This window comes from Chenopodium album, chromosome 27, assembly GCF_948465745.1.
Source record: "Chenopodium album chromosome 27, dcCheAlbu1.1, whole genome shotgun sequence".
Taxonomy (NCBI): domain Eukaryota; kingdom Viridiplantae; phylum Streptophyta; class Magnoliopsida; order Caryophyllales; family Amaranthaceae; genus Chenopodium; species Chenopodium album.
In genome coordinates this window covers 28855575-28870882 of record NC_137860.1, presented here as the reverse complement: position 1 = coordinate 28870882, position 15308 = coordinate 28855575, and the positions used below count along the sequence as shown (strand labels likewise).

At 34.8% G+C, this 15308-nt stretch overlaps 2 protein-coding genes across 2 annotated transcripts; both read left to right on the top strand.

Moving 5' to 3' along the window:
- The first annotated feature begins 1225 nt into the window (after positions 1 to 1225).
- On the top strand, positions 1226 to 3491 carry LOC145619956 (polygalacturonase ADPG2-like). Its single transcript, XM_081674631.1, has 6 exons — positions 1226 to 1278; positions 1434 to 1460; positions 2033 to 2154; positions 2739 to 2791; positions 2999 to 3112; positions 3258 to 3491. The coding sequence occupies exons 1-6, from the start codon at positions 1226 to 1228 to the stop codon at positions 3489 to 3491; spliced, it is 603 nt and encodes a 200-aa protein (XP_081530757.1).
- A 5602-nt stretch (positions 3492 to 9093) lies between these two features.
- On the top strand, positions 9094 to 15146 carry LOC145619954 (uncharacterized). The gene is made up of 10 exons (XM_081674630.1): positions 9094 to 9589; positions 9680 to 10821; positions 11320 to 11470; positions 11519 to 11611; positions 12740 to 12795; positions 13323 to 13530; positions 14159 to 14240; positions 14401 to 14509; positions 14651 to 14767; positions 14913 to 15146. The coding sequence occupies exons 1-10, from the start codon at positions 9094 to 9096 to the stop codon at positions 15144 to 15146; spliced, it is 2688 nt and encodes an 895-aa protein (XP_081530756.1).
- The last annotated feature ends 162 nt before the right edge of the window (positions 15147 to 15308 follow it).

Below are 15308 nucleotides of genomic sequence, written 5' to 3'. Positions count from 1 at the left end.
ATGTATCCAAGACTACCATCAAACATCCTTATAATTAAGGTGCTTCTCCATGGTCTCCGGATTGCTTTTTTCTCCTCTTTGGTTAATAAGATGACAGGGCAGCGCTCACTGTCTTCAAAGTCATCTGGTGGTAAATCATCATCAGACACATCATCATCATCATCAACGATATGGACAGTCTTTTCAGCCATGGACTGCATCTGAGTATCCCTAATTAAATCTCGGAAAGATTTAAAGGGTTGCACACTAGGTGGCGCACCAGATGGCGCCCCAAACATTGAATTGCCCTGAATTCTTGTGTTTCCAGAATTTGGTTGCTCAGTATTAGAAATGGCAGGATCAATTTCCATGGAGGGTTGCACGTCTCCATCATTCTTACCAAAAATCTCATGTGTAATTTTCCTCTTTGGTTTTTTATTTGATCTGGCCACCTGGTCAGTGACCTCCGGCGAGTTTGGTGTTGGCTGGGGGGGGTTGCGCAGGGTTAAGCATTGAGAGAGAATTTTTTACCATAATTAGCAAAATTAATAATAATAAAAAAAAAACTACTATTTTTGATTTGGGGGGCTAAAGAATTATTTCCTATATACATATATTTTAATAGCAATCCTAATTTGAGAATACTAAAATTTCTTTTAGAATTAAATAATTCAAATGCCACGTAACCAAAATTGACGAATGAGATATTTAAGTTTATATTAATTAAATATTAAATATTATCTTTTAATATTAGGAATTGTATCTAAATATATAACAAATTTTAGCTCATAAATACAAAAAATAAAAATAAAAAATAAAAAATAAATAAAAATAAATAAAAAATTAAACAAACCGTACATCGCACAGGCTTCATCTAGTACTAAATTAATTACTACTAAGTGAATTAAGTTTTCCTCTTTCATTTTGTTGAGTATTTACTTGAGTTATTCAAATTTAAAAAAAAAACATACTTGCTTGTCTCACAAGGTCCACAAAAAAGACCTAGTATAATTATCATCCTGTTATATTTCAAGGCTATTGATCATTTGGTAAAACAAGATTTAGCACGTAAATTTGTTACATGCAAATTATGTGAAATTGTATCCTAAATTCCTAACAATTTTGAAGAAAAATTGATGTAGATTTTGTCAAAAATCATTGGACCAAAATCACTATCTGATTATCCAACACCAACACCAGATAGTTTGTTCGTTGGAAATTTCAAAGGTTGATGGACTGTATGTTAATGGAGATGGAATTATTGATGGTAGAGGACAAGTTTGGTGGAGCACTTGCAAAGTGAGTTCATCACCTACATAGTTTTTTTATTACTCCGTATCTTTTTCAAATATTAGTATCACGATATATACTATGTACATATATCCTAGTTAATACGAGTAACATACATTTTCCTATAATTTATTCATTTATTTATTTTTTGCAATATTGGACAGGGAAATGTTTGTCCTCGAAGACCAGCGGTAAGCTTAATAACTCTCTCGACTATAAGGGTTTTTAATTTGTTTATAGGTTAAAGAGGAACTAAAAACAAGGATAGGGTTGAAGAAATATAGTGTTTATTTAAGGAAAGCGGATTAGAGAGGGAGGGGTAAGGATATGGATAAAACACTTCCTTCATCCAATTAAATTATGGAGTAAATAACTAGGAATGAGTTGGACGTGTGGTATAAAGCATAAAGGTATAGGGTTAAACATGATTCAATAAGTTAGCGAAATGATTTTGACACCAAAATTAATTTTGGCACATCCATTATGAGAACATATATTTTTTTTATGCTCTTAAAACATAGAGGGCCAAAATCGGTTTTCACTAAGTTATGGTAAGCTCACTTACATAAGCTCAATTATTTTATAATGGGTGAAGAGAATAGGATTGTATAATTATTTTTATTTATTTATTTTATCTCAATTCTTATACTAAATATAACTTACAATTAATTGGACAGACGGCGGCATTCAAAAATTGCAACAACCTAACCCTTCGAGGTTTAACATTTGTGAATAGCTCTGGAAATCATATCTCCATTACAAGTTGTAACTATGTTCTTATTTCACGTCTCACAATACAAGCTCCTGCTGATAGTGTCAATACAGACGGTATTGACATTACTTTTTCAAGTTTTGTTGCAATCAACAAATGTTACATTGCTACAGGTAAGTCCGATAAAAAAGTAAGGACATTTTAAGTATTGTAGGTGGGATAGACATAGTAAATATCTCAAAAGTTTGTTTCACTTACATAATAAGGATATCTTAACTTACAAACGAAGTGTATACTTGTTGCTACAATTGCATAACCCAAAGTTGAGCATGCCCACGAGTAAATACGATGTACTTCGTATTATGTTATTAATATGTCACTGGTGACTTAAATCATACTCGTAATGTTTATTTGATATATGAAGCATGTTAAATTAAGTGAACTAATTTTACCAAGTGTGGCAAATTATTTATCTTTCTATTGTATAATTTTCTCACTCGTATTTAACAAATTTCTAATTAGGTGATGATTGTGTTGCTATAACAAATGAATCACATGATATAAACATAACCAAAGTTCATTGCGGACCAGGGCATGGCATCAGGTGACATTTTTATAATTCTAAAAGTAATTTCTAAGAATATCAATGCATTTTATTTTTGTTTTTCAAAGTTAGACAATTTTGTTTGATAATGATTTTAGTAAATACTGTATTAATTAATGGAATGACTTGAATTGATACCTAAATTCTGTTGAGATACCAGTATTGGAAGCTTAGGCAAAGAGGGAGGCAATGATACTATACAAAATGTACATGTGTGGAATTGTACTTTCAAAGATACACAAAATGGCGCCCGAATTAAAACGTGGTAGGTAATTATTATGCACAGATTACATTGACATACTTTTTAAATTCGGAAGGAGTATTGTTAATTTTGACTATAGATTTCAAACTAACAATAATGTGTGTTTGTTCTTTTCAATAAAACCTTGGATTAACGTTTCTTTTGTTTGCAGGGAGGGTTAGGATTTTCTCGAAACATCATCTACGAAGACATTTTGTTTGAAAATGCTGGTAACCCCATCATTATTGACCAATTTTATTGTCCTGAGCATCACTGTAAAAATCAGGTAAACAAAACACAGTACATCTTCAACCCCGCGTTTATTGACCTTATTAACACTCATTCATCTTTTGGCTTTTGGTAACAAGTAAGCTTAACTAATTTAAACAAATGCAATAAGAATTAATAATACGAAGTATTACATTTTGCAGACAAGTGCAGTTAAAATAAGTGATGTTGCATTTAGAAGAGTTTCAGGGACATCGCAATCAAAAAATGCAATTGTATTACATTGTAGCCAAACTTTTGGATGCTCAGTTCAAATTGAAGGAGCTAATATTACATCTTCTAAGCCTGGTGTACAAACATTGGCTGATTGCTTCAATGTTCAAATTCAAAATGGAGACTTGTCTAATAATGTACCAAGTTTAGAGAATTGCCATTAATAATTGTCATTATTAAATTAGTGCAAAAAAGGTATCAAAAGCAAGCAATTTGTAACGACGAAAGGATTAGTGTGTCGTTGCAAATGTCTTGCTATATATAGTTGTAGTTAAAATTCTACGGAGTAATGATTTAATAAAGGGCAAATTCTTGTAGTTAAAAGAAAATTCTAGAATATGGTAGTCTTAGATTTCTTACTAGTGTTAGGTTTAACCGTCATCTTTCTCATTCTTCTTCTTTCAAAAAATCGAAAAACTAAAATTTATAATCCTCCCCCTAGTCCAAAAGGGTTTCTGATCATTGGAAACTTTCACCAATTTGGTCTCTCAAAAACAAATTTCGCCGAATTTTATACATTAGGAAAGACCTACGGACCAATTTTTATTTGAAGCTTCGAAATTGATGAAGCAATCGATGATTGTGATTCAATCAGCGAAATTGGCCAAAGAGGCAATGCAAACAAATGACAAAAATACGTGTGATAGACTAGTAACAACCGGTAGAAAAAGGGTTTCGTACAACTTATTAGATGTAGCTAGGGATGTTCATCGGTCCAAGACCGGACCGGATTGGACCGAAGACCGAAAATTAGAATTTTAAGAACCGAATACCGGACCGTTTAAGTTAGTACCGAACCCGGACCGGACCGAAAGAATCGGTCTAAAACCCGGACCGGACCGCTTTGGACCGATTTAAGAATTTTTTTAAAAAGAATACTAAATTTTTAAAAAAGTGAAGGAAAAAACAAAAAAAGTATTTGAAAAATTATATTGTATGTAACGTCATTTTTACGTCTTTTTTTGTATGTTTAGTGCAAAAAAATTTATAAATATAAAGTTTTCTAAGCTTATTAAGGATAATTTTAACCATTATTTAAGGTTTCACACACATTTTTAATAAAAAAACCGGTCCGGTCCAAAACCGGTTTTTATAGGGTTTTGGACCGAATCGGACCGAAGACCGGAAAAATGAATTTCAAGACCCGAAGACCGAACCGATTAATCCGGTCCGGGGTGGTCCGGTCCATTTTTTCGGTCCGGACCGATTTATGAACACCCCTATGTGTAGCGTTCGGTCCATATAATGATCGAGTATGTTAGAGAAATGAAAAAGATACTTTCGGCTCATTTTTCAAGCTCCAAAAACTTGCAACTTTTTGCTAACATACGAAAGGAAGAAATCACAAGGTTGATGCAAAAGGTTTCTTCTCTATCTTCTGCTTCTAAACTCATCAACTTGAACGAATTGATTATCAATTTTGCAAGTGCCAATGCAAGTAGGTTTAGTTTCGGCAAGAGGTACGTACTACTCCCTCCGTCTTTTTTTAAACACTTCTCTCACGGAAACCAAAATTTATTTTTAGGTCTGGTACTCCCTCCGTTTTATAATAATCACAGCAGTTTGACTTTTACGCTATTCATATGCTTACTTAACTACATTTTACCAATATATAAATAATATATATTGCCAAATAATATATATTTGGATTAGTAAGTCTTTATACTTCCTCCGTTTCTGTATAGTTGCAACACTTTCCTAAAATAAGAATTATCACAATAGTTGCAACACACCATAAAAAGGAAGGTTTTTATGGTGAAAATTGTAATAATACCTTTATTTAAAACACATGACCCACTTAATTATATTCCTAACAACCTTTTAACCCCATGTACGAAGTATATATTTTCATTAAATTAGTGAAACGTTTGGGTGCATTGCTAAAGAAGTTCTTATGGGAGTACATGATAACGTTACTTAAGGTTAAAGCTGAGAGTAGAAAGCGGACAATTATTTGGGGATAAATCAAAATAGAAATATGCGGTCTATTATTTAAGGATTGATGGAGATGGAGTACTAATTTACTATCCATTCTAATCCTCATCTAGATATCAATCAATCAATTACATACTACTAAAAGCGAATCTAAAGACACACTTGTCAATGTAATATTAAAAAATTTCCCGCCAAAAGTACCTTCTAAAAAATTATTGTTACTTAAGGAAAATAAAAATTATATCTAAATTATGACATAATTTGTTTTATATAAAATATAAATCTTTTCCTAAAAGATTAAACTATCCATTATAAGTTTATAACTATTACATGTTTTTTAAATATTTTCTCTTGCATGCTTTTATTTTTAATATACTCTATGTTTTTTAATACTCAAGTCATTATATTAAAAAATTTATAATAAAATTGTCAAAAATATTTAACAACCGTGCATTGCACGGGATTTAACCTAGTGTTATACTAGTACTCAAGGTATCATGAAGATATTATTAGCTAGGGTGAGAATATTATCATATTGGGTATAAGTAATAAGTTGAAGTTAATTGCTTTATTTGTAGATTTCTTACTTCAGGAGTATCAACTATATCCATATATGTCTGATTCATTTGATGATCTAAGAAGAATAAACTATAAGAATCACCTGTATATGTGTATAAATTCATGCATGTGCTTAGTTGTTACTTGTGATTTCAAATTATTCAGAGTATATGGCTAGATAGCTACATACAATGGTGCTCCAATTATGAATAATAAATTATTTACACAAAATCATTCAATTATAATTGTTTCCTTTACAATTTAGATTTATAGAAATATTAGCAACAATTTTGTGTATAAATACTAATAGGCTCTAAAACTTCATATTAATAGTATAGTTGGTTCAAAAGAGATCAAGATCAGATGGTAAGCTAAAGTTGCTCTTGTTCAAATATGTAGTAATCAATTTGATTTATTAAATTCAAGATTTTTAGGGTAATTTTTCTTATAATAATATATAATTAAAAGTTTTATCTAATCAAATTGTTTGATGTATGTATATTCGTATTTGTTTGTAATAGGATACATACTTCCTTATGCTGATTTCACTTATCTTGATGACATTGTGGAATGATTTCGAAGTACATGCTCAATCTGAACAATCATTCAATTTGTTGGATTTTGGAGCTATAGGAGATGGAAATATAGATGATTCTCAGGTAAATTTTCTTCGAAAATCTATTGAAGAAATCATTTTGTGCTTCTTGGAAAATATTATTGAAATAAACACGAAATTTAACAGGCGTTGACAAAAGCATGGGAAGCAGTTTGCGTAGCAAATTCTCCGAAGAACACCCTTCTTGTTCCGGAAGGAAAAACCTTTTTAGTAAAACCATTGAAGCTTCAAGGTCCATGCAACTCTTCTAATATCAATATTGTGGTAATGAAAACATCTCTATACACCAAAAACGAGTGTTGCATTTAAATTACTACGTATTTGATGGTTTTTGAAAAAACATTACTTAGCTTGGTATTTGATTTTTATGAAAAAGTGAAATTTATTCATCATCATGAACTAACAATGTCACCTAAATGAAAATTCAAATAAATCTCAAGTTGATACAAAATGAGATTTAAATAAATATCAAATTTATACAAAAAGAGATTTAAATTGAGAATTTCAAAGTAATTTCAATATCTCTACGTACTTTAGGCACATTTAAATTACAAACACGATAGAGATTATTAATATATTTTATTAGTATTGCTATTAATTAGCAAAATTAATAATAAAAAAACTACTATTTTTGATTTGGGGGGCTAAAGAAGTATTTCCTATATATATATTTTTTAATAACAATCCTAATTTGAGAATACTAAACTAATACTAAGTGAATTAAGTTTTCCTATTTCATTTTGTTGAGTATTTACTTGAGTTATTCAAATTTAAAAAAAAACATGTCTCACAAGGTCCACAAAAAAAAAACCTAGTATAATTATCATCGTGTTATATTTCAAGGCTATTGATCATTTGGTAAAACAAGATTTAGCACGTAAATTTCTTACATGCAAATTATGTGAAATTGTATCCAAAATTCCTAACAATTTTGAAGAAAAAATGATGTAGATTTTGGGAAATATCATTGGACCAAAATCACTATCTGATTATCCAACACCAACACCAGATAGTTTGTTGGAAATTTCAAAGGTCGATGGACTGTATGTTAATGGAAAAGGAAGTATTGATGGTAGAGGACAAGTTTGGTGGAGCACTTGCCATGTGAGTTTATCACCTACATAGTTAGTATTTTTATTACTCCGTATTTTTTTTTGAATACTAGTATTACGATATATATACTGATAGATATTATAGGATTATTATAATATTTGTCGCAGAGTAGGATATATTTGTATATATTTGTGATATAGTTTGTATTCTTATCGTACTAGGTTTCCTAACATGATTAGGACTAGTATTGTAACACTATATATATTATTCAATGGTACACACTCCAACCCAAGGAGTTTTCCCGAAATCTAACATGGTATCACAGCCTAGATTTTTTAGGGTTCCACAAAATTAATTTTTTCCAAAAAAATCCGATCCTTTCTTTGTTTCTTCCGCACACTCTAATCCTTCGTGGTATATTTCATCACCTAAATTGCTACCTTTTTGCTGCAACATCAAGTTCCTTTTGTTTTTTAGCCTTATTTTGGTTTCCAGTAACATATTGTTTCGGCATAATTAGCAATGGCCAAGGATGATGACCCACAACCCACACCTCCTCCTCCTCCACCATCAAACGACTACCACCCTGCTAATTCTATTAGTAATATCAAGAATGAGGTCTCGGAAATTCTTGATTGTGACAAAGGGAATTATGGTAGTTGGGTTGAACTCTTTGAGATTCATTGTCATTCATGCAATGTTATCGACCATATAGATCCAAAATCACCTCGTCCTACGGACCTCACCTCGGCGCAGTGGAACCGCCTTGACTCAATTGTGAAAAAGTGGATTTATAATACAATTTCTGCAGACTTACGAAGCACGGTGTTGTACAAGAATGCTACGGCACAAGAAACTTGGGATAGACTCGCTAATATTTTTCAAGATAATGGTGAAATTCGTGCTATATACCTTGAAAATCAATTTAACAATCTTTTTGTTGAGAATTTTCCAGACGTGTCTTCTTATTGTCAGAAATTGAAGGAACTCAAAGACCAACTTGCTAATGTTGGTCAACCCGTATCCGAGAGAACTTTGGTTCTTCGTCTTTGTGCAGGTTTAATTGACTCGGACTATGATGGATCGGAGTGGCTCAATCCATCACTCAAATTCGCCCTCTTCCCGGATTTGATGAAGCAAGATCAAGAATTTTGTTAGAGGAGTCAAGAAAATCCGCTAAAGAAAATTTCGGGCAAGCCTTTGTAGCGCAACACAACAACACCACCACCACCTCCGCGGCAGCCGCCCAACAGCAGCAACCACCGCAGCAGCAGGGCAGGGGTGGTGGTGGCAGTGGGCGTGGCAGCAAGGGAAGGGGAGGCAAACCCAAAGGGAAAGGCAGGGGGCGTGGCCAAGGGCAGAGCCAACGGCCACAAACGGCCCAGGCCCAAACCACTCCCCACAATCAGTCCACCCCAGGTCAGCAACAGCTCTGGGCCAGTTTTCAGCAGTAGGCCCAGCAAGCTTCTTGGGCTAGACCTCCTGCTCCTTTTCCAGTCCAGCATCAGCAGTCGATTCTCGGCCAGTCGAGACCCCAACAGGCGTACTCAGCCCAATACGGGCAGCCCATGACACCAACGGAATTGGCATCCTCCTTCTCCACGATGACTCTTCCAAATCCCGACAATCAGTGGTACGTGGATTCAGGTGCAACATCTCACATGACGAATAACGCTGGTAATCTCTTGCCCTTGTTTAATTTAAGCACTAAAAATCATATTTTAGTTGGTAATGGTCATCGTATTCCAGTAACAGGTTATGGTCATGGCACCCTTCCCCATACTAAAACACCTCTTGTCCTTCGTGATGTCCTTCTAGCACCTCAACTCATAAAGAACCTTATTTCAGTCCGTAAATTTACTTCTGATAATTCTGTGTCTATTGAGTTTGATCCTTTTGGTTTTTCTGTGAAGGATCTTCGTACGGGGAACATAATAACGAGATGTGATAGTTCGAGGGACCTATATCTAGTCAGAACCACTCCGTCAGCCTGTCTTGCTACTTCCCTCAATGCTGTTTCACCATCTACTTGGCATAGTCGTCTAGGACACCCTGGAGCTCAAGTTTTTAGCTTTCTTAAGTCTAAAAATCATATTTATTGTAATAAGGAGCATGACTCCAAGTTTTGCAATTCATGTCAATTAGGAAAACATACTCGACTCCCCTTTGATAATTCTAATAATACTACAGTTTGTGCTTTTGATATTATACATGCCGATTTATGGACATCTCCCATTCGTAGTACTCAAGGTCACAAATATTATCTAGTTTTATTAGATGATCATACTCACTTTGTGTGGACAATTCCTTTAAAATACAAATCTCAAGCTTTTCAATCCTTTATCAATTTCCGAAAATATGTTGAAACCCAGTTTGAACGTCAAATTAAATGTTTTCAATGTGATCATGGTAGGGAATTTGATAATGACCCATTTAAGCAAAAATGTATTGACCATGGAATGCTTTTCCGTTTCTCTTGTCCACACACATCTTCCCAAAATGGCAAAGCGGAACGTATGATTCGTACACTTAATAATATTAAGCGTACAATTCTCTTTCATGCGTCTCTCCCCCCATCGTATTGGTTTTATGCTCTTGAAACGGCCACTTATCTTCAAAATATTTTGCCAACCAAAGCTCTTAAAAACAGTACTCCTGCTCTTGCCTTGTTTGGGAAAACTCCTTCGTATGATCATATCCGTGTCTTTGGGTGTCTTTGTTTTCCTAATTTGTCTGCCACAGCTCCACATAAATTAGCTCCTAGATCAACACCATGTGTTTTCTTGGGCTATCCTATCGATCATAGAGGGCATAGGTGCCTTGATCTCACCACCAATAAAATCATCATCTCGCGTCATGTCAATTTTGATGAAACTGTTTTTCCTTTTCGGAATTTAGCACAAATTCAAAACACTGACTACGATTTTTTGGTGGATGATTCTCCATCTCCTGATCTGTTGCATCCCTTTTTACATAGCCCACAACAAGCAGGCCCATATCCCTCTCCAACCCAAAGTTGTGGCTCACAAACCACAGCTCCTCACCGTGGCCCAAACCTACGAACCCCTCCTGGCAGCCCAACTGCGAACAACCCAAGTCCAAGCAGCCCACCCCAAACTACACAAAGCAGCTCCACGGTCCAGACTACACCGCAGCTAGGCTGCGGCAGCCCAGCCCACTCCGCGGCAGGCCTGCGGACCTCTCTGCCCACACCGCTGCCCACCACTCCTACGGCCAGCAGCCCAGCTACCCCATCACTTGCTTACTCCCCGCCTCCTTTGCGTGGAATACCACCCATACAACCCACTCGGCCACCACCACCCTCTCCCCGAGTAACCCGTAGTCAACGGGGAATTTTTAAGCCAAACCCGAAATATTGTAACCTCACCGTTCAACCTTCGGGACCCCATCTTCATAAATCACCACTTCCAAAGTCCTATAAACAAGCTTTAAATGACCATAATTGGAATGCGACGATGAATGATGAATATAGTGCTTTAATTAAAACAGGGACATGGGAATTAGTGCCTAGGCCTACGGGGGTGAATGTTGTTAATTGTATGTGGCTATTTAAGCATAAATACAAGTCTAATGGTGACCTTGAAAGGCACAAATCTCGTCTTGTATGTGATGGCAGGTCGCAGGAAATTGGTGTGGATTGTGATGAGACTTTCAGTCCGGTAGTTAAACCGGCCACTATTCGTACTGTTCTCAGCTTAGCTTTGGCTAAAAAGTGGTCGATTCATGAACTAGATGTCAAAAATGCCTTTTTACATGGTGACTTGCAAGAAACTGTTTATATGCATCAACCTCCGGGTTTTCTTGATCAGAAAGCGCCCAATCATGTTTGTCGTCTCCGCAAGGCTCTCTATGGTTTAAAGCAAGCTCCCAGAGCTTGGTACCAACGCTTTGCAAATTTTCTCATTCAATTGGGCTTTGTCATTTCTAAGAGTGACACTTCTCTCTTCACTTTCCGACAGGGTGATGATATGGCATATTTGCTTCTTTATGTTGATGATATTATATTAGCTACCTCATCTGACTGGTTGCGTGCAGGGATTATATCTCAGTTACAAACTGAGTTCCCTATGACTGACTTGGGTCCTCTGAGTTATTTTTTGGGTATTGCAGTAACCCGAAAACCTTCTTATTTGCTACTTTCACGGGAGAAGTATGCACAGGAGATTTTAGAGCGTGCAGGTATGGGCTCTTGTAAACCTGCAGCCACTCCAGTTGACACTAAGTCCAAACTTAGTGCAGATGCAGGGCCACCTTTTCGGGATCCTACTTTGTATCGCAGTTTAGCAGGTGCTCTTCAGTATCTCACTTTTACTAGACCAGATATTGCATATGCGGTATAACAGGTGTGTCTTTTTATGCATGATCCCCGGGAACCTCACTATGAGGCATTGAAACGCATTCTGCGTTATGTTCAGGGTACCATTGATCACGGCTTACATTTATATCCGACTGCTTCTCATCGACTTATTACTTACACTGACGCTGACTGGGGAGGTTGTCCCGATACCCGACGTTCCACATCGGGCTTTTGTTGTTTTCTTGGGGACAACCTCGTATCTTGGTCATCTAAGCGTCAACATACTTTGTCAAAGTCGAGTTCAGAAGCAGAATATCGAGGCGTCGCAAATGTTGTCTCAGAGGCATGTTGGCTTCGTAATCTTTTACTTGAGTTACATTGTCCTCTACGGCAGGCTACTATTGTTTATTGTGATAATGTCAGTGCAATCTACCTTTCTGGCAACCCAGTACAACACCAACGCACCAAACATGTGGAGATGGATATTCATTTTGTTCGAGAAAAGGTTGCTTTGGGTGAAGTTCGGGTTTTGCATGTCCCTTCAAGATATCAGTTTGCAGACATTTTCACTAAAGGCCTAACACGAGATTTATTTTTGGATTTTAGATCCAGTCTTAGCGTACGCCCTCCTCCCGCTACGACTGCGGGGGTGTGATAGATATTATAGGATTATTATAATATTTGTCGCAGAGTAGGATATATTTGTATATATTTGTGATATAGTTTGTATTATTATCGTACTAGGTTTCCTAACATGATTAGGACTAGTATTGTAACACTATATATATTATTCAATGGTACACACTCCAACCCAAGGAGTTTTCCCGAAATCTAACATATACTATGTACTTCATATATCTTAATTAATACGAGTTACATACATTTTTTTCCTATAGTTTATTCATTTATTTATATTTTGCAATATTGGACAGGGAAATGTTTGTCCTCGAAGACCAGCGGTAAGCTTCATAACTCTCTCGACTATAAGGTTTTTAATTTGTTTATAGGATAAGGAGGAACTAAAAACGAGGATAGGGTCGAAGAAATATAGTGTTTATTTAAGGAATGTGGATTAGAGAGGGAGGGGTAAGGATATGGATAAAACACCTTCCTTAATGGGCTTAATCTAATTAAATTATGGAGTATATACCTAGGAATGAGTTGGGCATGTGGTATAAAGGTGAAGGATTGAAAAATGGGAAGAAAAAGACAAAGTTACCCTTTAAATTAATGAAAAAGAAAAAAAAAAGTGAGAAAGATAAACACAATTCAACAAGTTAGGGAAATGATTTTGGCACATTAAAAATTAATTTTTGCACATTCATTATAATGCTACTTTTTTTTTTTTTTTTTAATGTTCTAGAGATGTGCCAAAATCAATCTGGGCTAATTAGTTTTCAATAAGTTATGGTAAGCTCACATAGTCTCAATTATGTTCTAATGGATGAAGAGAATATTATTAAACTTTTTTTTTGGAGCCCTAATACTAAATATAATTTACGATTAATTGGACAGACGGTGACGTTCATGAATTGCCACAACCTAACCCTGCGAGGCTTAAAATTTGTGAATAGCTCAGGAATTCATATCTCCATTAGAAGTTGTAACTATGTTCTTATTTCACGTCTCGCAATACAAGCTCCTGCTGATAGTGTCAATACAGACGGTATTGACATTAAATTTTCAAGTTTTGTTGCAATCAACAAATGTTACATTGCTACAGGTAAGTCCCGTAAAAAATTAAGGACATTTGAAGTATTGTAGGTGGGATAGACATAGGGTCTGTTCATATTTACTGAACTGAGCTGAACTGAACTGATTGGAGCTGAATTGAACTGAACTGAACTGATTGGAACTGAACTGAACTGAACTGAATTAAGCTGAAATGAATATTTTATGTGAGGGAAATTAAGAGCTGAACTGAACTGATTGGAACTGAACTGAACTGAACTGAACTGAACTGATTGGAGCTGAACTGAACTGAACTGAAATTAAGTAAATATGAACAGGCCCGTAGTAAATATCTTAGAAATTTGTTTCACTTATATAATAAAAATATCTTATAAACGAAGTCAGTGTGTACTTGTTGCTACAATTGCATAATCCAAATGCAATTGTAACAACGTACTTCGTATTATATTATTATAATGTCATTGGTGACTCTAAACAATTACGTATTTTTACAACATATGGAATATTAATAATCTTTTTTACTTTTAAATTTCACAAATCCTATAATGTTTATTTGATATATGAAGCATGTTGAGTGAACTAATTTTACCAAATTTGGCAAATTATTTATCTTTCTATTGTATAATTTTCTCACTTGTATTTAACAATATCATAATTAGGTGATGATTGTGTTGCTATAACAAATGAATCACATGATATAAACATAACCAAAGTTCATTGCGGACCAGGGCATGGTATCAGGTGACATTTCTATAATTCTAAATAAAAATAATTTCTAAGAATATCAATACATTTTATTTTCGATTTTCAAAAGTTAGACAATTTTGTTTGATAATGATTTTAGTAAATATTAACTAATGGAATGACTTGAATTGATACCTAAATTCTGGTGAGATACCAGTATTGGAAGCTTAGGCAAAGGGGGAGGCAATGATACTATACAAAATGTACATGTGTGGAATTGTACCTTCAAAGATACACAAAATGGCGCCCGAATTAAAACGTGGCAGGTAATCATTATGCACAGATTACATTGACAAACTTTTAAGATTCCGAAGGAGTATTGTTAATTTTGACTATAGATTTCAAACTAACAATGTGTGTTTGTTCTTTTCAATAAAATCTTGGATTAACGTTTCTTTTGTTTACAGGGAGGGTTAGGATTTGCTCGAAACATCATCTACGAAGACATTTTGTTTGAAAATGCTGGTAACCCCATCATTATTGACCAATTCTATTGTCCTGGACAACAACACTGCAAAAATCAGGTAAACAAAACGTAGTACATCTTCAACCCCGCGCTTATTGATCTTATTAACACTCATTCATCTTTTGGCTTTTGGTAACAAGTAAGATTAACTAATTTAAACATATGCAATAAGAATCGATAATACGAAGTATAACATTTTGCAGACAAGTGCAGTGAAAATAAGTGATGTTGCATTTAGAAGAGTTTCAGGGACATCGCAATCAGAAAATGCAATTGTATTACATTGTAGCCAAACTTTTGGATGCTCAGTTCAAATTGAAGGAGCTAATATTACATCTTCTAAGCCTGGTGTACAAACATTGGCTGATTGCTTCAATGTTCAGATTCAAAAAGGAGACTTGTCTAATAATGTACCAAGTTTAGCGAATTGCCATTAATAATTGTCATTATTAGTGCAAAGAAAAAAAAAAAGTATTAAAAGCAAGCAATTTGTAACGACGAAAGGATTAGTGTGTCGTTGCAAATGTCTTGTTATGTATAGTTGTAGTTAAAGTTCTACGGAATAATGATTTAATAAAGGGCAAATTCTTGTGAAAGAC

Coding starts and splice junctions, on each gene's coding strand:
- LOC145619956 (XM_081674631.1), top strand. CDS start 1,226: ATGGAGATGGAATTATTGATGGTAGAGGACAAGTTTGGTGGAGCACTT. Junction 2,155..2,738: donor CAAATGTTACATTGCTACAG/GTAAGTCCGATA, acceptor AATTCTGTTGAG/ATACCAGTATTGGAAGCTTA. Junction 2,792..2,998: donor GCAATGATACTATACAAAAT/GTACATGTGTGG, acceptor TTTTGTTTGCAG/GGAGGGTTAGGATTTTCTCG.
- LOC145619954 (XM_081674630.1), top strand. CDS start 9,094: ATGACTCTTCCAAATCCCGACAATCAGTGGTACGTGGATTCAGGTGCA. Junction 14,241..14,400: donor GGACCAGGGCATGGTATCAG/GTGACATTTCTA, acceptor GTGAGATACCAG/TATTGGAAGCTTAGGCAAAG. Junction 14,510..14,650: donor CCCGAATTAAAACGTGGCAG/GTAATCATTATG, acceptor TTTTGTTTACAG/GGAGGGTTAGGATTTGCTCG.